The following is a 22,948-nucleotide window of genomic DNA, read 5'->3' as shown; positions in this document are numbered from 1 at the left end:
CTGTGTATAGTGGAGATGGGGTGCTGCTGACCTCGACTCGGGACGTTGTGAATCGGTGGAAAGAGTACTTCAAAGACCTCCTTAATTCCACCGACACGTCTTCCTTTCAGGAAGCAGGGTCTGGGGACTCTGCGGTGGGCTCCCCTATCTCTGGGGTCGAAGTCACTGAGGTGGTTAAAAAGCTTCTCGGTGGTGGATGAGATCTGCCCGTAGTTCCTAAGAGCTGTGGATGTTGTATATATATATACAGTATTAGGGCTGGGACAAAATATTGCAATACATCGCGATACTGTATGTCCCGATCCGCAGTATCGATCCATTAAGTGAATATCGATACTGTTGGATGCCTTATATTGCCGTGCAGCGCCTGCACCACTGGCTTCTTACAAGGAGCCTGTCATATCTTAATCTGCCAAGCCGATAGGTGGCAGCACTGCGCCACCGCAGTTTAGAGGCAACTCAGAAAAAGACACAAACTAGAGTGCAGCCTACTAGCCTACTAGCTAATATGCCTTGGGCTGCAGCAATCAAACGCGAACGCCGTCGCCAATGCAGCAATTGCGGAAAAAACATCTGTCTTTCTGACAGAAATGTTTAAGGCCACAAGTGTATAGAAGTGCAGGCTTGCAGCTCAGCGTCATTCATGTGGCCGCCGCTTGCCGTGGCCGGTTCGACAGCGTCAACTGTCGGCTAGAGCGCTCCACAACAGCACCCGAACGAAGCGCGCGCCGTCGAAAAGTTGGACTTTTGAAATAATTCAGCATGCCAGTCAGAATAGTTTGTGCAGCGAATGGCTGGACATTGGAGCTCCAGCAAGGAGGCTCTCCAGCTTGGTGTGGAACATCGTGAGGAGAAGCGGTTTGAAAAATGGATGAAGGACTACTAGACGTGTTTAAAAAGTAAGTCCTAACTTTTATAGATTAAATGTAATATATAAAAACCTGCGAACAATTCAGTTTAAGAAAAGCCTCTCGGTAAGCATTGATTGCGTTCATTCATATCTTGGGAATTTATTATAGAAAGAAACATTTGGGCTGCTCTTTTCCTTATTTTTTTTCTTATAATGCAGATGTGGAACAGCTAATCGTTTAATGTTCGGTCAAATTGGGCATACGGTGGAGATGGCCACGGTAATGTGTTTCCGGATTGAGAGACATTTTTTGGGAAATTCTTAGCAATGTATGTACAGTATGTGCAATGATTTTGAATGGAAAACTTTTGTCTGATCCCCACTTTTACTGATAATATTTATAGATTTACCATTGATAATGCATGATAATATTGTTTTCCTGATTTAAAAAATGTTAAAGGTTAATACTAGCCCAAAAAAGAATCCGGATATAAATAGGATCTAAATGAAAGACCTACAGCAGCCATACTGCAATCTGAATCTAAAGGCACCCCCTGTCCATAAAACCTAGTTATGGTCCCAATAATAAACAACAAAAAGCTACTTATTAAGAAAACGAAGCAAGTCACCTCCTGTTAAAGAGATTAAGATTGAATAAAGTGAAGGATTATATGATCAATCTATCCACGATCATCCCCAAATACATTTTAGTGTGGAATTTTATAGCAACAAAAAACTGTTTCCTTGTCCTGTAACCTCTCAATGAGGACAAGAAAAACACACGCAGCACTGTCGTCTTGACACCAGCTGACTGCTGACATCAAGTGGTGAGCACCCTGTTACTACAGTAACTGCGTGACTCATCCATAGCGTGTTTTAAGCCATCAGTATTCAGATCATCCACTCGTCCGCGTCCATGAATTGTTTCTTATTGCTTGTCCTGCACACGGTCACTAACATAGAGCTTTTATCTTCTACTGCATATGGAAGAATGGGAAACATTTTTTTGGGGGGACATTGCTTCTGGTAAATGTGATGCATAAGAGGTTCACAATCTAATGAGCGCCAATACAAGGGAAACAAATCATTATAATATTAATAATAATATACTGTATATGCTCAGATCTGTTTGATGCTACCATAATATTATTTAGCTTGTAAGTTTCAGTAGAGTAGCTCTTCACTGTATGTTGGAGCTAAATGTGCTCAGCAAAATAAGTGATGCTTTATTATAGCGTCTGTCTATGTAAAAGTTTTCAAGAAAAAACATTCAATGTTCTTATGCTAATTGTGGAGAGCTCGAGTTTATCTCAACTGACTTCTGGCGAAAGGTAGACGACACCCTGGAGTAGTCGCCAGTCAATCTTACAATTTTAAAATCAATTTCAAACACCAATCATCTTCAGATTTAAAAGATAACTGACACAAGACGTTCAAAGAAGTTTGTCGTCAGCGCTCTCCTGGTTGGCAGTTGTCGTCCAATACTCCGTGGGGACATCACACTTTTCTCCTCCTTTATAAGGACAAAGGCATGGGATTGTCAACACGAAGACAGTCACTCCAGATCCCCTAACATGGGCACTAACATGATTAGACATAAATAGCTCCTGTCTCAATAGTGTGCGCAACTAGAGAGTCACACAGCGAGCATGTGAATCACTCGCATGCCACAGACAAGCTCTAGCAGAGGAAACAAGTGGCTCCGGCTGTGAGATCCACTTTTAAAATGAGTCATAAGGCTGTAGAGCACATGTTCTATGAACAAGAAAATCAAACACAACAAATAGGGACGCAGTGGGCCAAAATAAAGGCTTTCCAGGAATTTTCCAAGTGATCATTATGAGGAAATAAAAGGGGATGAATCAAACTGCTCTGACAAATGTTTTGTTTATTTCTTGACTGCACATTCCAAGCACATAGTCAAACGCATGCTTTCCAAAGCTGTGAGAGGAAAACAAAAAGTCCCGCGGATGTCGCAAACATACAAAAAAATGTTTGTCATATGCATCCCAAAGTCACTTTGATGACTCCGAGAAGGCTTTGCACACCGCTATACAACATCAACTGCTCAGTGACAATCCTGTAAACTGAACTTCAGACATAAAAAAAAAAAGATTGCAAATGGAATAACTCATTTACACAAATTCCGTTTACATGGGCTCAAAATAAAGTTACAAATTGTATTTACAACGTTGCAAGAGGAGATGGTCGGAAAAACAGACCAGACACAGTCAGATGCAGAAAGTCTTGCAAAGTCGTTGCAGAGCTCCATCTAGAAGTCAGCTTCCAGTTTTCCAGATGTGACAGAAGAATAACAAAAAAATAATCTTCTCCTGTGATGGATTACTCCACTCCTTTCATGAACTCCAAGAACTCTGCAAAATGAGCAGGCCGCATTAGCAAACAGCTACCAGCCCACGTCAAATAAGAAGAAATGAATCCTTTGCTGATTCCACAGTGGCAACATGATTAAAAATGATCAACCTAAAATATATCGTACAAAAAATGATAGATTGACTAAATAAGCACAACAGTGGACTGTTAACTCTTTGACTGCCAAAAACGGTTAATAGCGTTTAGTGAAATCCAAATGAGGGCTGCCAAAAACGTTAAAAGACGTTAACTATGATTTTTTTTGTTTGTTTTGTTTTTTGGAAACGGGTGGAGGAAAGCCTTGGCCAGCTGTGCTGAAAGTATCAAGCAGATCGGGTTAGTAGTTAGTGGCATCATTCATGGAAAAAAAAAAAAGTGTCAAATTCATTAGAGTGCATGAAATAATATCGTTTCACAAAAAGCTTGATTTCTCCGGATTTTGTTTCAACCATTTTCTATTGTTGATTACTGAAGAACGGAATAAGGTAGAAACAAACTTTTTTTTCTGATGAAAGATGAGGAGTGCCAAAGACGTTAAAAGACGTTTTTTTTTCAAAACAGAGGTGAAACTAACCATTTTCTATTGTTGATTACTGAAAAACGGAATAAGGTAGAAACAAACAAAAAAATTCTAATGAAAGATGAGAGTCCAATCTTTCATTTGGTAGTATGTGTGTTTCCATAGTCCAAACACAACATTTTCTGTGGACCTTGAAAGATTAGTCAAAATGCTTAAATCAGCTGGCACCCACAGCATCCCTTTTCTGAAAACGTCTGGCAGTCAAAGAGTTAAAGAATGATTAAGCAGTGAGTTTCCTTTTCTCGCGATCATGTGATCTTTATAAGAGAGAGAGAGAGAAGAAAGCACTGCAGCCTATTAGTGACTTCAAGCTCCTCACCGTCATAATCAATTTTGCCATCGTTGTTCTTGTCCCCGTCTTTCATCAGTTCCTCGATGTCGTCCTCAGTAATTGCTTCTCCTGTTGATTCCAGCATCATTTTCAACTCGTCCAGGTCGATGTAACCATCGGCGTTTCTGTGCAATCACATGTAAGAACATGAGTGTCTGTGTAACCCCTAATTGATCTCATCTTGTGACACTTCAGTAGAGGTGAGAAAATGCTGACTAGAAGAGTCTGGCTCACACAGAGAGGCTGCTTGAATGTTGTTGGCTGCCAAAAAGGATTTGGGAGTATATGCTGGGTTTTGCAGTGTTTTATCAGTAAATGTAACATAGGAACTTGATTACCAGTCCGGCCGTGTTGGTTCCATCTTATTTTACTGAAGTGTATATTGAAAATTTAACTCACTTGTCAAACATGCGAAACAACTCTGCCAATTCCTCCTCGGACTTCCCTTTGCTGTCGTCCTTCATGCACCTCACCATCATGACCAGGAACTCGTCAAAGTCCACCGTGCCACTCCCTGCGCAGAGACACACTTGACTAAATATCTGCCTCATGTTCTGTCATCTTCGACTTCAACACCTTTCTCACAATTTTTGTTGACTTTGGTCTGACAGTTGACAGTTTATGGGTGCGGAATCTCAAACCGATCTCAGTTGTTCTCTATCACGTCAAGTTATATATATATATAACTATATGATCCCTGTTTCCTTACAATAAATACATGTAAATAAAACACTAAAGTAGAATAGTTACAAACAGCATAAAATGAAACGAATGAAATGAAAGTTTGTTACAAGGGTAAGAGAAAAGCCAGCACTAATCCTCTTAATTTCTACTATGCGATCTTTTTGTTTGCAGATATTCATACATATACATATTCATTCATAGTACTGATCAATTGTGACCGCAAAAACAAGTTGCCACGTACCTGTAGATGAGTCTAATCTTCTTACTACAGTCTTACTACAGTTAATCAGTGGCGTTTTGCTTATCCGCAATTTTTGAATTAGCCTGCCAATGTTAATTTTAATTAGCATAAAAATCTCACACATCTTTTTAAAAATTGTTCTGCAGTGTTATTATGGTATTGAGTTCTACAAATGGGAAGTCAATCCGATCAGTAACAGAGAGTACTGTCATTTCTCGGTAAAATTAATAACAGTATACTAACAGTAATTTTCCCAGTGCCAAGAACTTCCTTATTTACGCAAGAAGCAGGAACCCCACCATTTTCTTTTCATATCAAAACATCCACTATCTGACTTACCATCTTCATCCACCTCATCAATCATCTCCTGCAGCTCCTCCGGCGTGGGGTTCTGGCCCAGCATCCTCATCACTTTCCCCAGCTCCTTGGTGCTAATGCAGCCGTCTTCCGCATCTTGCACAAAAATGTCAAATGCGGCTTTGAACTCTGGAAGAACACCCAGACGTCAATTAGCAACAAGTGACATATACGTAAACTCAGAGTTTGTATGAAATGTGGTCACTTGCCATTTTTCTGTTCATCTGTCAGCTGCTCAACCTGTAAACAGTACAAATGAGGAAATATTTTGGTTAGTGGTTTATTTGTGTGTTATTTTACAACACGCCAGCTCATAAAGTCATCTTTCAAACCATCTCATGTGAATTCCACTTTTTCATCACTTCTGCCAACTTAAATATGCTATTTTTAGTTGGCCACGCCGGGCTATCCCTGACTCAACACAGAATCTATATATCAAATGCGAGCCAGTAAGAGGCGGAGTTAAAAATAGGCCGGAGGATCAGGAACTGTAGATAAAGGACAGAATACACAGTGTTTTAAATTAGCATAGCTTGTGGCTCTGGCGCAACAATAGAACAGTAATCCTGGAAAAGCTACCACGAATGAGAGAAGGAGACAGCTGCTTATGTAAGAGTTACTCTGTCTGTCTGTCTGTCTGTCCACTATAAATTAAAGGCACCCCTCACGTCAGGGTTGGTATATGTAAAAGAATCAATCCACACAAGCATTTGTACAAAACATTCCTGTGTGGTTTTCCTGTCTCAGCTGCACTGCTCCTCTGGGATGTACGAGGACAAGGCAGCCAGCTGTTGGTCCATGCAGAGGCGAGGAGACAACTTCACAGATAATGTTGGAATTCAGGCCTGTGGTGATGGCGGTGGGGGTTGGTGGGATTGGCTTATCTAAACCTCAAGCCCCTCTCTGGCACCAGAGGACCACAGGCAAGCAGCCCAAATTAGCACATGCAAAGTTGGACTGATCCATTTGGAGTCATGAATGAAGTTGGCAGAAAGCTCCTGAGGGGTTCCACTCAAGACTGACAGGGCCAACATCTAGAGGTCGTGACACCGGGTGCTAATGGAGACCACGCGAGTCAAATGGCAACAACATCAACATATTATATGGACATATGATATTCCATACTGTTCCATACAAAAGCATTATTAATCTCTGAGGGGTTGCAACCATGATGCAAAACTTTATACAGCAAGTGATGATCCACGCGAATGAGCGCAATTGTATGAGGACGTACCGCTGCCTTGTAGATGTCGTTCATGTTGGAGGCTGGTCTGCTGCCTGTCTTGATGGTGTCCTGCAGCCACAGAGGAAGTGGGTACTGTCCAGTTCAGGGCAGGATGCTGGCCTCATCATGGCAAGGTTTTATACCCGCAGCCCGCCGATGTCTGGTCCCTCCCCAGCCCCAGCAGCCTCCCCTCGCTGTGCGTCCACAAATGTGTGTCTGTGTCTGTGTGTCATGCGGCCAATCCGTCACAATCACTGGGCTCAGATAAAAATGCAGCAACTCTTAGGGGGCATACTTGGTAATGGAATGAAGGGAGGAGGTGGGGGGTGGAGTGTGGTGGGCTTAATCTTTTGGGAGGGGGCTAAAGAGACACTCAACATTCCTCTAGAACTAGACGAGAGACACAGAATGCTCTGGAGAGCGCTGGTGGTGGTGGAGGTGAGAGAGAAGAGGCCGGCAGGCGAGGCAAAGCAGATCACAAAGGTCCTTAGAGAGAATAGGCAAAGCGGCAGTACTGTCAGTGGCAGGAGTGCACGATGTTTGAGTGATCGTGGAGGGAAAAGAAATATACGCATGGAGGAATGTGAGCCATGTGGTCCACAACAGAAAAGTCATGTGTGAAGAATAACATCACCAATTACCTGGAAAAATTGTCGCAATTTCATTCAGGAAAGAAGAAGAATGACAATGATCCAAATTTCAGGTCATCAGCTGAAAGGGGAGTGTACATCTCGGATGGCTCACCAGCCACTTTCAGGGCGCAAATACAGTAGAGACAGACAACCATTCACACTCACATTCACACTGTCAGTGAGTGGGAAGTGAACCCACGCTCTCTGCACACAAGTCAGGCAAGTGCCAACTTGTGTCAAGCATTTCAAAGCATTTGAGCACTTATTATTAAGGAAAGAAAATAATCCCCTGAAGGTTCTCAGACAAGAGAAAAGGGGCATGTATTTAGCAGTCAGACATTTGACGTTACAATCTATAGCAGGGGTAGGGAACCCTAGTCCTCGAGAGCCACTGTCCTGTCTGTTTTCCATGTCTCCCTCCTCCAACACAGCTGACTCAAATGATCAGCTAATCAGCAAGCTCTCTCGACGCCTGATCTTGTTCATCAATCATGTGTGTTGGTGGAGGGAGACATGGAAAACAGGCAGGACAGTGGCTCTCGAGGACCAGGATTAACTACCACTGATCTATAGGCTTGTCTTTATAAATAATATTATATACATTATTTACAAACAGTATTTACATAGGCTTTAAATGCATATTCATACATGAGTACGTATCGGCCGATACTAGGACTTATTTCAAGGTATCATACTCAAAGTGGCCATTTTATGATCATGAAATTGGAAAACCGAAATTTGTCCTTAATCTATGCAATTTTAAGAGAAAAATGTATATTGGGATATATATGACTTTCTTTCAAATGATCTATCATTGTTTATATGGGGATTTTTTTTTTGTATAAGAGTACTAGTGGCGGCAGCCAAAGACGGGGACTTCGGCGGTCCGACCCCCGGCTACTGAAGCTAACTCTGGGAACATGGAATGTCACCTCACTGGCAGGTAAGGAGCCCAAGCTGGTGTGTGAGGCCGAGAAAATCCGACTAGATGTAGTCGAACTCGCCTCCACACACAGCTTGAGTTGCCCACGGCAGAGCAGGTGCGGGCATACTTATTGCCCCCAGCTAGGCGCCTGTACGTTGGGGTTCAACTCGGTGGACGAGAGGGTAGCCTCCCTCCGCCTTTGGGTGGGGGGGACGAGTCCTGACTGTTGTTTGTGCTTATGCACCAAACAGCAGCTCAGAGTACCCACCCTTTCTGGAGTCCATGGAGGGTGTGCTGAAGAGCGCTCCCTCTGGGGACTCATTCTGCGGGGGGACTTCAATGCTCACATGGGCAATGACTGTGAGAACTAGAGGGGCGTGATTGGGAGGAACGGCCCTCCCAACCAGAACCCGAGCGTTTTTTTGTTATTGGACTTTTGTGCTCGCCACGGACTGTCAATAACGAACACCATGTTCAAACACAAAGGTGTCCATATGTGCACTTGGCACCAGGACACCCTCGGCTGCAGTTCGATGTTCGACTTTGTAGTCATGTCATCGAATTTGTAGCCGCATGTGTTGGACACTCAGGTGAAGAGAGGGGCGGAGCTGTCAACTGATCACCACCTGGTGGTGTGTTGGCTCCGCTGACGGGGTAAGATGCTGGTCCGACCTGGCAAACCCAAACGTATAGTGAGGGTCTTCTGAGAACGTCTGGCAGAATCCCCTGTCAGAAAGAGTTTCAACACCCACCTCCGGCAGAACTTCTCCCTTATCCCAGGGGAGGCGGGGGACATTGAGTCCGAGTTAACCATGTTTTGCGCCACCATTGTTGAGGCAGCTGACCAGAGCTTTGGCCGTAAGGTGGTTGGCGCCTGTCGTGGCGGCAATTCTCGAACTCGCTGGTGGACACCAGCGGTAAGGGACTCAGTGTCGAGTCGCTACTCCTCCGCGTTGAGAGGAACCAGTTGAGGTGGCACGGGCATCTGGTTTGGATGCCTCCTGGACGCCTCCCTGGAGAGGTGTTCCGGGCATGTCCCACCAGTGAGAGGCGCTGAGGATGACCCAGGACACGCTGGAGAGACTATGTCTCTCGGCTGGCCTGGGAATGCCTTGGGATCCCGTCGGAGGAGCTGGTTGAAGTGACTGGTTAGAGGGAAGTCTGTGCTTCCCTGCTAAAGCTGCTGCCCCTTGACCCAACCTCGGGTAAGCGGTAGATGATGGATGAATGCAGTACTAGTGGTATTGGCACTTAGCATTGGTATCAGCGACTATAGTACTCAAAAAGTTGAATACCACTGGTTTTGGTCTGAACACAAGTTATATATACACTCACAGTTGTGGACTGACCAATGGTCTAAATTTTTGAAAAAATATTTATGTTGCCAAATTATCACTTTCGAGGTTTCGGGCCGACGTCAACGATATGCCAAAACCTTGTACCTTGTACCAAAATCATCACTTTTCAGGAAATCCCCAAAACAACATTTTTTTCCAACCATTAACATAGCATCATCTAAGACAGGGGTGGGGGAACTCAGAACACCTGCAGGACTCAGCCCCTTGAGGACTGAGTTTGCCCACCCCTGATTTAAGAGAACAAGCCATTTTCAACTATTTAGATTGGTCAATTATTCGTAAATTGAAACCCACACATGTGTGAACTTATGGAAAGTATCTATTTTTCAAAGAATATGAAGTTTGGCAAATTGTGACTTACGAGTTTAAACCCAAAACTGACATTGGGCTCTATTTATGGGCCCAGCACAAGTCTAGTGGGATAGAACTCAACCGACTCCAATCAAAACGGGCCCCCTCATTACCATCAAAACATTACGGTAGCAAAAATTGATTAGATGGGGAGGCATAGCATGTCTAGACTTTCCCGACACGAAAATGAAGATTCGCCCGTTCTTACACTGACTGCAGTCTACTTTCTGCTACCAAATTGCCATATGCGCTGGGGGCGTGGCAGCCAGTTCTAACAAGATCCCAATCACTGTAGACTAGACTTGCACCATCACCAAAATGACGATGTGCCCGCTTTAACGCTGCGCCCATAACTGTCTACAAAAATAGAGCCTATTGTGTTTAAAATTTCAATTTCATTAAAATGTCTCTGAATAAATAAAAAAATAATAGATAGAGAATAGTAAAATGCTCAATTCTGAGCACTGTTAACTAAAACACTTAAAAGACAATTGACATTTGTGACATGTAGGCCTTTTGAAATGCAATGAACATAATTAAATTAAATTGCCATAATTGGAGATATATAAAAATGTTTTGTTATTAGCTTGTGACCAGTCCAGGGATGGACACCGCCTCTCAGTTGAAACTAGATCGATGAAAGGATGGATACCAACTCCATTGAGGCTAACATCTTCTCTGACCTCCTGGTGGTTAAAGACATACTTGCAATTAATGCAAAGAAAACACGATTAATTAGATTTCCTGTCATGCAGCAATGCAAACCCATCTCTGCATTAAAAGTAAAACATTTCTTTCTGCAGACATGTGGCTGTTTCTGGGGATAATCATCCACAGACAGCTTTTCACCGGAACCTGACAGAATTTGACAGTGGTGATGTGGATTATCTGGTAGCAAGCAAGACCTAGTAGCTGCAAGGGGGACTTGGGTCTACAGTAATGTTTGGACAAACAAACAAAAAAGCTTTAAAAGGAGTGTTATTATAATTTAGGAATTTTAGCCATTTGTGAGTGACAGACAGAACAAATAAATGCTATTCTGTTGGATGGCAGAAAGTGTAAAATTGACATGGATATTCCCATTTGGTTTGGTGGTGGAACGCGGACGAGATTTCCTCTCAGCAGATGGCGCTGTTCCCTTCATGTCCCCTGAACGTAACGGTTGCGCAAGGCTGCCTCCGGAAATCCAATTTACCAACAGTGCGGTAGGTGCAAAATCTGGGTCAAACAAACCAACCAAAGCACTTGCAGACACATTGAAATTGAATAGTACACAGTGCAAAACATTGCTGGTTTTTCATGCGCTATTGAAACGAGGCCATCTCAATCATTTTCTCTCTCTCTCTCTCTCTCTCTCTCTCTCTCTCTCTCTCTCTCTCTCTCTCTCTCTCTCTCTCTCTCTCTCTCTCTCTCTCTCGTGTACGGCATGCTGTAGCAAGCATTCAAAGTGACGAGCGATCATGCTGGTTTCTAATGGGATGCTAATGGGAACTGGCACGGCTTACAAGCATCGTGCTGCCACTCAAAGAGCGCACACACACACACACACACACACAACATTTCTTGACAAAGACCTCACATGGCTGACACACAGGTAGTGGCACAGGCCAGGGAGGAAGAGGAGGGGAGGGGCTTCAAGTTAAACATGATTTGTGCTGCTTGTCCTTGTATGTCTCGCTCTTGGCCACTACTAAAGTCTTGTGTGTCTCTGTTGGAGAGCAGCAGAAATGAATTGCTATCATCGGTCAGTCGCAACCTAAAACATAAGGATGAGTGTGTATGGTATCAGACCTGTTTGGAAAGCTGAGTGCATTCTAGAGGAGCTGCCAGGAGTGATGAGCAGGAGGCCTCTGTTTCTAATATAAAGCTACTATTTGTTTTGATTTGTCTGCAAAGATTATCACGCACGTGGAAGGAAGCATATGCTGTGTGCTGTTTCATTGGCCCTCTCCACCAATTTCCTCTTACAAGGGGGGAAAGACTGACGAAAGCGGCAGCCATTTCTTCGACACGGCGCAATCAGACGGCGCATCTCAAATCCACAATTCACTGCACGCCGTTTTGGAGGCGTTGCCATAGAAACTCTGCTGGGTAGTAGCGGGGAGAAAATGAGAGATGAGCGGGGCTATTTCCCCCCCACAACCACAATTCCACTCCACCTCCCTCTCTGCCTCCCCGCTACAGGCCACATTCACTCCTTGGAGTATCATTTTCTTTTCTTTGTCTCTTTCACCAATCAGATTCGCCCGAGTGTGTGTGGGGGTCACAATCAGCCTTAATACATGTACATGGCTCCTTTCAATGGCAATTTGCACACGCGTGCACATGTGCTGGCGCATTTTAGTGACCTGTCAGACGGACAATTGGCTACGATCAAGTGACATCTCCAAGATATGTCGACACATCTGACGCAGGCGACACGGAATCAGCTGGCCGCTGTTTGTCAACATGGACTGCTATTAACAGCGTACGTCCCAATCGAAAACACTCATGTGACATAATGATCGGGTTTGACATGCAGCTGAGCTCCAAGGATAGGTCCTACGTTTCCTCCTCCTCCTTACCCCCTGTGTGTCCTCACCTCCTTCGTTGTTGAAAGGAAGGAGGGAGGCTGAGCCTGTCGTCCTTTCTTTCTTCCTGTCCACCTATTTCTCTCTCGTTTTCAGCCTCCTCTCGCTGACAAGCAGGCTGTCAGCAGCCGGGCTTTGACTTGGTGGCCGAGCCAGACGAGAGCTTCCCTAGTCAGAGGTCACCCCAAATTGAGAGATATGTCGTTAGGTTAGGGATGAAGGAAAGGTGGGGATTTAGGGTTGGTTCCTGGCATCAGAGATCTAATGAGCCAGTGGTCACGTTGCAGTGACTTCGTTGGGTTAGAATATATTTTTTTAAAATAGGGCTTATTGGATACCAATGTCCACAAACGCTACAATGGACAGTCAAAGGAGCTCAGCGGTGGCAAAACGGATCTTAAAATGAAAAACATTTACTTGAGCAAGTAAGGAAAGTTGCTTAGAGCCATTTCAAAGCAGCTGCAGGTCCCAATACCAACGGTGCAAGAAATTGTTTGCGAGGATAAATTGTTTGGCACTGTTTATCACTGCCATAATCAGGAAGAAAATGCAAGCTATCCCCTGCTGCTGAGAGAAAATTGGTCAGGAGGGTGAAGAGTCAACCGAGAACCACCAAAAAGCAGATCTGTCAAGAACTAGAAGCTGCTGGAATACAGCTGTCAGTGTCCACAGTCAAGTGTGTTTTAGCATCGCCATGGACTGGGAGGCTGCCGTGCAAGAAGGAAGAAGCTCTTGCTCCAAAAGCAGTACCTTAAGGCTCGACTGAAGGTTGCTGCTGATCATATGGATATGGATAGATAAGACCTTCTGGTGGAAAGTTCTGTGGTCAGACAAAACAAAAAATGGTCTGTTTGGCCACAATGCCCAGCAATAAGTTTGGAGAAGAAAAGGTGAGGCCTTAACCCCAACAATACAATGCCTACCATCAAGCATGGCGGTGGTAGTATTATGCTATGGAGCTGTTTTGCTGTCCATAGAACTGCTTTACACAGAGTAAATGGGATAATGGCGAAGGAGGATTAACTTCCATCCCCCCCCCCCCCCCCCCAAATCATCACCTCAAAGTTTGGGTCTTGGGCACAGTTGGGTGTTCCAACCGTACAATGACCCAAACACACATTAAAAGTGCTAATGGAATGGCTAAATCATGCTAGAATTACGTTTTTAGAATGGCCTTCCCAAAGTCCTGACTTATTGAACCCCATTGAGAACATATGGACAATGCTACAGAAAGTCCCTGTCAGCAAGCCAACAAATTTAAATGAACTGCACCAATTCTGTCAAGAGGAGTGGTCAAAGATTCAACCAGAAGTTTACCAGAAGCTTGTGGATGGCTACCGAAAACATCTAATTGAAGTGAAAATGGCCAAGAGACATGTAACCAAATATTAGCATTGCTATATGTATATTTTTGACCCAGCAGATTTGCTCACTTTTTTCTGTTAACCCCAAATAAAGTAATAAAATAACAAAAAATCATGAATCTTTTTGTGACAAGAAAGTATCCGTTCCAATTATTCTATCAGAGAAAAATCAAAGTTATAGAAACAACTAGAAGCTCGGGAGTGCCATGATATTCTGTTTTTTACAAGTCTATGTAAACTTTTGATCACGACTGTAGTTCATATTCCATGTTATGTACAGTATATACACGGACTGAGCACCGACTAAAGCAGTTTTTCGTCCGTCGATCTGGGTAAGTAAAGGCAGTCCTTTTCAGTCTGTGTATTTTTTCAAGGCTTCGCGTCATAAAGCACTTGTCAAAAATGTGGGGCATCTGTCAACGACGAAGAGACGGAAGTGCCCACTGCAAATTGACACACATACATTACACGCACGCGGTAGTTCCATCCACCTATTTACTACCGCTTATCCAAAGTCGGGTTGCGAGGGCAACTTTAGGAGGGAAGCCCAGACTTCCCTCTCTTCAGGCACTTCAACTAGCTCATCCGGCGGAATCCCAAGGCGTTCCCAGGCCAGCTGAGAGCCATAGTCTCTCCAGCGTGTCCTGGGTCGTCCCCGGGGCCTCCCGCCGGTGGGACATGCCCAGAACATCTCTCCAGGGAGGCGTCCAGGACGTATCCGAACCAGATGCCCGAACCACCTCAACTGGTTCCTCTCAACGCGGAGGAGTAGCGGCTCGACTCTGAATCCCTCTCGGATGACCGAGCTTCTCATCCCATCTCTGAGGGAGACCCCGGACACCCTGTGGAGGAAACTCATTTCGGCTGCTTGTATCCTGATTGGGCGAATTCCTATGCAACCTCGATGTCCACTGTTCCACGGCCGGGACGAAAACCACACTGCTCCTCCTGAATCCGAAATTCGACTTCCCGACGGACCCTCCTCTCCAGCACCCCTGAATAGACCTTACCAGGGAGGTTGAGGAGTGTGATCCCTCTATAGTTGGAACACACCTTCCGGTCCCTCTTCTTAAAAAGGGGGACCACCACCCTGGTCTGCCAATCCAGGGGCATCCTGTAATCCTGTCCCCGATGTCTACTCGATGTTATAGAGGCGTGTCAACCACGACAGCCCCACAACATCCAGAGCCTTTAGGAACTCCGGGCGGATCTCATCCACCTCCGGGGCCTTGCCACCGAGGAGCTTTTCAACTAGCTCAGTGACTTCAACCCCAGAGATAGGGGAGCCCACCTCAGAGTCCCCAGACTCTGCTTCCTCAAAGGAAGGTATGTCGGTGGAATTGCGGAGGTCTTCAAAGAATTCTCTTCACCGATTCATGTCTCGAGTTGAGGTCAGCAGCACCCCATTTCCATTATACACAGTGTTAATGGTGCACTGCTTTCCACTCCTGAGACGCCGGATGGTGGGCCAGAATTTCCTCAAAGCCATCTGGAGGTCGTTTTCTATGGCCTCACCGAACTCCTCCCATGTCCAAGTTTTTGCCTCAGCGACCGCCATCAGCGACCGCCAGTTGTTGACAATAATCTACTGTATTTTGTTTTTTTTGCGTTAATATGTGTGTGTGTTTGTGTGTGTGCATATGTGCGTGCGTGTGAGTTTGTGCTCATTAATTCACCTGAAACCTATTAAAAATCCCATACCCTTCACCTAAACCGAAGACTTCAGAATCCCGCTTGAGTCAGGAGACCTGAGGAAGGATCAAAGAAAAGAAAGATAAGTGGAATCCAGCACTGACCAGACACCTACTACCCACAGGGTTACAAACCAGAATCTTTCACCAACCCCAGAAATATCTAAATTCCAACAAATTAGGGAGACCTCAAGAGACCAAAGGAAAGACTGTAAAAAGGAAGGAAGCCAGGACAGTGCAGATGCACAATCCCCCAGGGCCTCCCAGGCCATGGCAGCGCCAGGGCACAACCCCCGGGCCTCGCGGGGCTACCGGCCGGGGAGCAAAGCCAGGAGCCCGGAGCGCCCCAAGCCCAACGTAGCAGAATGGTGCACGGCAGGTCCACCAGACACCCCACTGGCCCACAGCCCCCTGAAGTTGTAGATCCGTGCGATTCCTCCTCAGAGTCGGGCCATTTCCCACCAGGACCTTGTAGGACTGTGGAGCAATTTCCTCTTCCACCTGTCCCTTTCTTTTCCATGTCCCTGTAGGAATGTCCCTGAGTCGCACAACGTCTCCTGGCTTCAGCACGGGCAGGTGTTTTGCTGAACAATCATGCTGCCTTTTTTGTTTTGCCTTTTGCTCCTCCTTAGACTTTTGGACTCCATGTGCTCTCTTGGGTGTCAGCAGGTCTTCTGACACTGGTAGGTTGGAACGAATATGCCTACCCATCAGCATTTGAGCTGGTGACAGTCCATTTTGTAGAGGTGCACTCTGGTAGATCAGCATATTTTTTTGACAGTCGTCTCTGTCTTGTGATTTTTTCATCAAGGTTTTCATTGTTTTTACAGAGGATTCCGCCAAGCCGTTGGACCTTGGATACATGGGGCTTGACGTGGAGTGATGGAACCCCCCAGCAAACTCATGGCTGGTAAACTGAGGTCCATTGTCTAAAAACAGTTCACATGGGACACCATGTCTGGCAAAGACTGCCTTCAGATAGCCGATGATTGCTTTGCTTGATGTTGACTGCAAAGCACCAACTTCAGAATAGTTGGAAAAGTAATCGGTGACTACTATGTAGCTCTTTCCATCTCAGTCAAACAGATCAGTTCCTACCTTGTAGTAAGGTCTGTGGGGCACTGGATGGTTCATCAGCAGCTCAGCTTGTTGTTTTGGCCTGTAGGTGCGACAAAGTTCGCATGACCCTGTTGTCTGGCTAATATCTTGGTTGATTCTTGGCCAGTACATCAATTCTCTCGCCCTACGTTTACACTTAACTTCTCCAAGGTGACCTTCATGTATCTTATGGAACATTTGTTTGAGTAGTGAAGATGGAATTACAAATTTGCATCCTTTCAGCACTAGGTCATCCACCACTGTAAGCTCCGCTCTACAATTCCAATAATTTAGCATTTTCTCGGGACAATCCTTTTTGTTGTCTGGCCACCCTTTCAGTATTGTACTCTTGAGTTCTTTCATCATTAGCTGTGCCAAAGTCAAATTAGCTTCGTCCAGCCGAAAGCTGTTATATATGTCTAAAGCATCTTCTCTTATGACATGCAAAAGAATGTGAGCCTTAAGTTTTTCATCATCACCTCCTTTTCCATTTGCTGCTAAATATATAGTAAATCTTTGTTTAAAACGCTTCCAGTTATCCGCAAGATTACCAGTCAGTTGCATGGAAGTAGGTGGACTTGACTTATCCATGACAGAACATCGGGGTAAATGTCAGCTTTTTGTTGTTGGTTGTCCTCCACGTCGGGCACAAGACACTCTTCTACTTGTTTAATCTGTCCCGCGTCCTTTGTTTCACTTCACCGCAGTTCATAGCCAACGCACGATGTAGCTAACTACGCTAGCATGTAGCCTCGCCAATCACGCATCACTCACACGGCCGAGGACTCCAAATCCTCTCTCGCTCGTGCTTTCGTAGTTCCTTCGTGGGAAACCTTTTCTCTCCGAGGCTGCTCGTTTAATAACCGCCTGCCAACAGGGTCACTGCGCATACTCTAAACTACTGTGGCATGCTGGGTACTGTAGTTCTTATGTTATTTTACTAATAACATCATAATCCCCCCGTCAACAACCCCCCCCCCCCCCCCAAAAAAAAACGACCTCTGTACCCCTGTATCGGTGCCATATTTATTGACACTGTGTGTTGTGATATCTGTAGATGATGTGTATTACCATCAAAACACATGAGCCGGTCACTTGGAGTTGCGTAAGGGCTCATCAAAGTGGTACCGATTAGAGCTGACAGTCCAGCTGCATGCGAGCAGGCGTGCACCAGCAATACAAGAAGAAAGTGTGAGAATAAACACACATTTGCACAAACAAGCACAAGCTCCCCTGTGTCCCCGTAGTGCCTGTAGCTATGTTTTCCTTTCTGTTGATTTGGATGGAATAAACACATTGCTTTCATTTATTGGAATACAGTCCCCTCTCTTGTTGCATGGGACCATCCTGCACGCCTTGAGCATGATGTTTTTTTTTTTTTACTATTCATTTGTAATGACATTGACAAGTCTTTTGCTGATTAAATTATATTGGACGCCTACATCAACACATCACAGATAAAGTTTCATCTTTTTTATGTTAAAAAAAAAAGTGATCAAAAGAATTTCAGATTTATAAGGCCGTATGTCACCTCAGAGGTTCACCATGGACTGGTCACCTGTCAGTCACAAGCCTGATACATACACGGACATCTACAGACCACTCTAGGTCAGAAATATTTGGACAACTACAATAAAAGATGATTTTTAATACTAATAATCTAGCGTGATCCATGGGCACAACAACAGCCATAAAAAACAGTAGCAGTCCTATTTTTAGAAATCACTTTTCAGATGATCACATTTCCTAGGAAATCACAATGTTCCATAACTGTAGAAATGGAGAGGATCTCAAGAAAGAGAGTATGTTAGCATTACCATGTTCCAATTCTACAAAAGATAAAAATATGAAATGCTATTTAGTTACAGAGACATTTTGAGGAAAATTATCCAGTAATGTATAGTACATAAATATTAAAAGGGAAGCAAGATATCTTTTGACCCTGTGTAAACTCCGTTGAGAAAACCTGGCAATGCTAGTGAAAATCTCCCTGTACACACATACAGGAAAATGCAAACATACACACACAAATTTTGAATCTGCCAGCGTCTTTGCCTGCTGCATGTGCACTCAGCAGCACTATGAAATGGAATCCACCATCCCTCAGGGGTTGTGACAATGTTTCAGAAGTCCCTAAATGCAGTGCAATTTGACTGTTTTTGTTTGTTTGTTTGTTTGCTTTTTTAGGCCGACTGAGGACAGAGGTGACCCATCTTTCCATGGAAATGCTGCAAAACAGAAGCAAAAGTGTAAGAATAATACAGTGAAGAAAATCTAATTGGAATTTGGTCCAACCATCATCATCATGCATCTTTACTCATTAGTCAGTAGACCTCATTCCAGGCGACATCAAAGGAGGAATGTTTTGCTCTTAACAAGTAACAGTAAGAAGAAGAAGAAGGGGAAGAATAACAATATGAGAAGAGAAGAATACATACTCAAACTGACATGAAGTAAACACACTGCCATTCAAAGCAAAAAGTCTTCAGCATGTCCTATAGGACTGTCCAGTGGGATTAATTTACTTAATGTGTATGACATTGCCTTCATTCCCTTTCACACTCACATTCACACTTAAAAGCAATTCAGTTAACCTAACATACTTGTAATTGGAAGTGGGAGGAAGTTGGAGAACCTGGAGCAAACCCACAGAAGTACCCAGCGCCCAGATTCAAACCCCCTAACCTAAGAACCAGGATGTAGATGTGTTCACCATTCAGCCATCATGCCACCAAAGATTTAACAGATTTATTTAATTGGGATTATTTCCTATATAAAAAGTTTAGTCCATTATAATGGAGTATTATTATTTATATTATTACATAATACAATAAAAAGAAAATACATCCCCACTGACACCCCCGCCCTCCCTCAAAAAAACAAACATGGCGGGGCACAGAGAAACCATGTGAGGCACTCAGGAAACACTGGAGCTAAAAACTAAAATACCACAAAATAAAAACAGTTAAAGGCAAAAACAAAGCTAAAAGACAATATGATAAAACACATTATTATTATTATTATCATTATTACAGTGAGTTACTACACCCGACTTCTTGTGTGTAAAGGATTGACAAGATAATTCATCCCCAATATTTCCCATGTGTAGGCTGATTCTAAATATTTTTCTAACTACCACCACCATCCTGAACTGGATTGTGTTGAATCTTAGGTAACTTTTATACGATACTTCCAAAAATATCTACTGTGATTTATATGAAAATGTTTCTTTGTTTGTTTTGCTTCTTTTTTTTTTTACATAGACATGAGCAGAAGTTACACTTTTATCAACATGTATTTGTTGTTTTTGCTTGGACGTTGAAGCTCAGTCTCAGACATGAACAATAAAGAAAAGAAAAGAAGGATTTTGACCTTGATAACGGGAGCCCAAAGTCTCCTTATTTGCTCAACAATTCACAGAGCTATCTGCGGCTGCATGCCAGGGGCTCGTTCACAAGATAAATTGGCCTGAAATTCATTGCTTGCGCAGACAGTGTGTGTCACTCGCCTACTCTTATGTGCAAACACTTATACGAGCTGTCACAAACATACACGCATGTCCCCTCGTGCCCTCATGTTGTTCTCCGCCATGCGGGGTTGCGCAGAGTGCAGCCTAAAAGAAAAGAAAAAAACACCTTTGCGTCAGTATGTGCAGCCCAAGTCCAGCCTTAGGCCTGCTGGCCTCCACTGAAGTGTGCTGTGATTTGACAGGGCCACTGACGAGAGGCACTGTAAATATCCCCCCGTCATGTGACTCACTTCATGGCCTCAAGGAGCCCACTAAAGGTCAGTGTTTCCTGATGCCATAACCAACAACCAAATGAAGTCATTTCATCTCTTGCTCATGCGTCTGTCTCATTTTAAAGGGACGGACACGTTGGAGGTGTTGCATCAGAGCGCTCGCCTCGCATGCTGCAGCAAACGTCGCAACTGGCATGATTGAGAGCATGCATGGATACAGCACATAAATGGGGTTTGTTACACAAGGTCACACGGCGCCTCTCCATGTGCACGGATACGTGTAGGCCGCCAAGTGCACCATGGGCCATGTAGTGTGTTTGAAACCTCTGGGTTTGTTGTCACGCGTACCCTGTCTGCCGGTGGCAGCGAACGCTAACACGTCTTCAAAGGGTCACCCATGGAACAAAATGTGATCTATGGCCGTAAAAAATGAAGCGTGAACAACGCTGCACGTCGTCACGTGTCACAAACATGACATTGCATGTACTTTCTTCAAATTCCCTGGTGGTATTAAACATTCTTCAGACTGAGCGACTATTGATTGGAGATATTGATTGATTGATTGATTTTTTTATCACAATGGATTTGAAATGTGTTTGTTGACTTTCAAAAAGTTGACAAAAATATAACATCTACCATTTAGGAATTATAGACCCTCTCTAAGGAGTAATTTGATTTAGACAGAGGATCAAAAGTATTTTGCTCATCACCTGTAAAAACAAGTCTACATGTAGCAAATATAAATACATTTGAACTTTTCTCTAAAACCATGAAGGGTTAATAATCCTTATTATTATTATTATTATTTTTTTTTTTTAACTCATTCACTGCCATAAATTCATTTTAAGAAAGATTATTAAAAATTAGGGGCGACAGGCAATTAAAATATTTAATTGTAATTAATCGCATGACTTTACTAGTTGACTCAAAATTAATCACAAATTTCATATCTGTTCTAAATGAACAATAAAAAAATCTAGGTTTTCATGCTCTTGTTAACAAAAGTGGGAAAAAATGTTTAACTAATAGAAATAGTTCAAATTAATTGTTGACGTCTCTAGCCGTCAATGGCAGTGAATGAGTTAAATGTCAGACAAGCAGACAGGCAGGCTGATTCTGAAAATATCTGTATGTCAAAATGTGATGTATACCGTTCCAGAGCTATTAACTTGTCGAAATTAACTTACAACAGATAATTTGTCTGAATTTCCATATTTTTTTTAAATTATGTCAAGAACATTACTGCAGGGCAAGTATATTGTTTGATAGGATAAAAAATAATTGTGCATAGTTTTCAATCGCACTAAATGATCATAATTGTAAATATATTATGGCTATTTAATTTATATATGTCTATTTAATTTGGTTTCCATTCTTAACAAGTCAATACCCATAGCTTAACAGGTAATTTGCAAAATGTAGAAATGTAACATGTTGCATCTCAATATAAAAGCAAATTTAAAGCTGTGCTCTTTCCGATCCCAATCCTTTTTTTTCTTTTTCTTTTTTTTTTACTGAAAACCTAAGAAGTGGAAGGAATCATACACAGTTTGGAAGGGTTGTTGTATAGCTCCGGTAGCGCAGTCCCTGTAATGCAGTGTCAAGAAGAAAGCTACACAAAAAAGTCCATTGGACAAGGAAAGCTAGTGTTTTCCACTGTTTGACCAGCATTCTTTTTCCCCCCTTTTTTTGATAGCTCAGTATTATTAATTCGGCAGCCTTCCCGAGTCAACATGTCATCATCATCGCTCTCTTTTTTTTGTGTACATGCGTGCGTGGATGCACGTTTGTGCTCTTTAATTTGCCTGAAACATGTTATAAATCCAAGACCCTTAAGAAACGAAGATACTGAGTCACAAAGTCGTGAAGTTGTCAGGAGACCATAGGAAGAATCAATGGAAGGAAAGATGAAGCTAAGTGAAATCCAACACCAACCAGACACCACCCTCCACCCTCAGTTACAAATGCAGAATCTTTCACCAACCCCAGATACATCGGAACTCCAACAGATTAGTGAGACATTAACTCTTTGACTGCCAGACGTTTTCAAAAACGGGTTGTCGCCAGTGCCAGCCGATTTAAGCATTTTGACTGATCTTTCAAGGTCCACAGAAAATGTTGTGTTTGGACTATGGAAACACACATCCTACCAAATGAAAGATTGGACTCATCATTCATCAGAAAAAAAAAGTTTGTTTCCACCTTATTCCGTTCTTCAGTAATCAACAATAGAAAATGGTTACTTTCACCGAAATTCTCTGTTTTGAAACAAAAAAACGGAGAAAAAGAGCTTTTTGTGAAACGATGTTATTTCATGCACTCTAGTGAATTGTACACTTCTTTTTGTCCATGAATGATGCCACAAACACCTAAATAGTGCTTTACTTCTGTAAAACGCTTTCACCAACAATGAAAAAGTGTTTTTTGATTGCAAAATGCGTTTATTTCCATTCAACAGTGTAACAATTTGACAAAACAATTTCGCAAACTATTTACAAATGTGTGCAACTGTGGTACTACTTACAATTATGTGGATGTTTCAAATACAGTTTTTCTTTTTGTAACGCTCTCCTGCGT

General features: G+C 43.3%; 1 protein-coding gene and 1 long non-coding RNA gene across 3 annotated transcripts; one reads left to right on the top strand and one right to left on the bottom strand.

Moving 5' to 3' along the window:
* The first annotated feature begins 756 nt into the window (after positions 1 to 756).
* Positions 757 to 20,856, top strand: LOC144037953 (uncharacterized). Its single transcript, XR_013289120.1, has 4 exons — positions 757 to 899; positions 18,818 to 18,879; positions 20,342 to 20,416; positions 20,497 to 20,856. It is a non-coding gene; the product is annotated as an uncharacterized LOC144037953 (long non-coding RNA).
* Positions 2,734 to 7,659, bottom strand: tnnc1a (troponin C type 1a (slow)). Of its 2 annotated transcripts, XM_077549843.1 has the most exons (7): positions 7,283 to 7,659; positions 6,651 to 7,127; positions 5,626 to 5,656; positions 5,399 to 5,545; positions 4,534 to 4,648; positions 4,123 to 4,259; positions 2,734 to 3,225 (listed from the first exon to the last, which is right to left on the bottom strand). In XM_077549843.1, the coding sequence occupies exons 2-7, from the start codon at positions 6,672 to 6,674 to the stop codon at positions 3,194 to 3,196; spliced, it is 486 nt and encodes a 161-aa protein (XP_077405969.1). In that variant the 5' UTR covers positions 6,675 to 7,127; positions 7,283 to 7,659; the 3' UTR covers positions 2,734 to 3,193. The 2 variants fall into 2 exon arrangements, with proteins under 2 accessions (XP_077405969.1, XP_077405961.1); XM_077549835.1 differs by having other exon boundaries at positions 6,651 to 7,659.
* Positions 20,857 to 22,948: the final 2,092 nt, after the last annotated feature.

Source organism: Vanacampus margaritifer, chromosome 1 (assembly GCF_051991255.1).
Source record: "Vanacampus margaritifer isolate UIUO_Vmar chromosome 1, RoL_Vmar_1.0, whole genome shotgun sequence".
Lineage (NCBI taxonomy): Eukaryota > Metazoa > Chordata > Actinopteri > Syngnathiformes > Syngnathidae > Vanacampus > Vanacampus margaritifer.
Note: the sequence above shows the minus strand (reverse complement) of the source record. Positions and strands in the feature narration are given on the sequence as shown.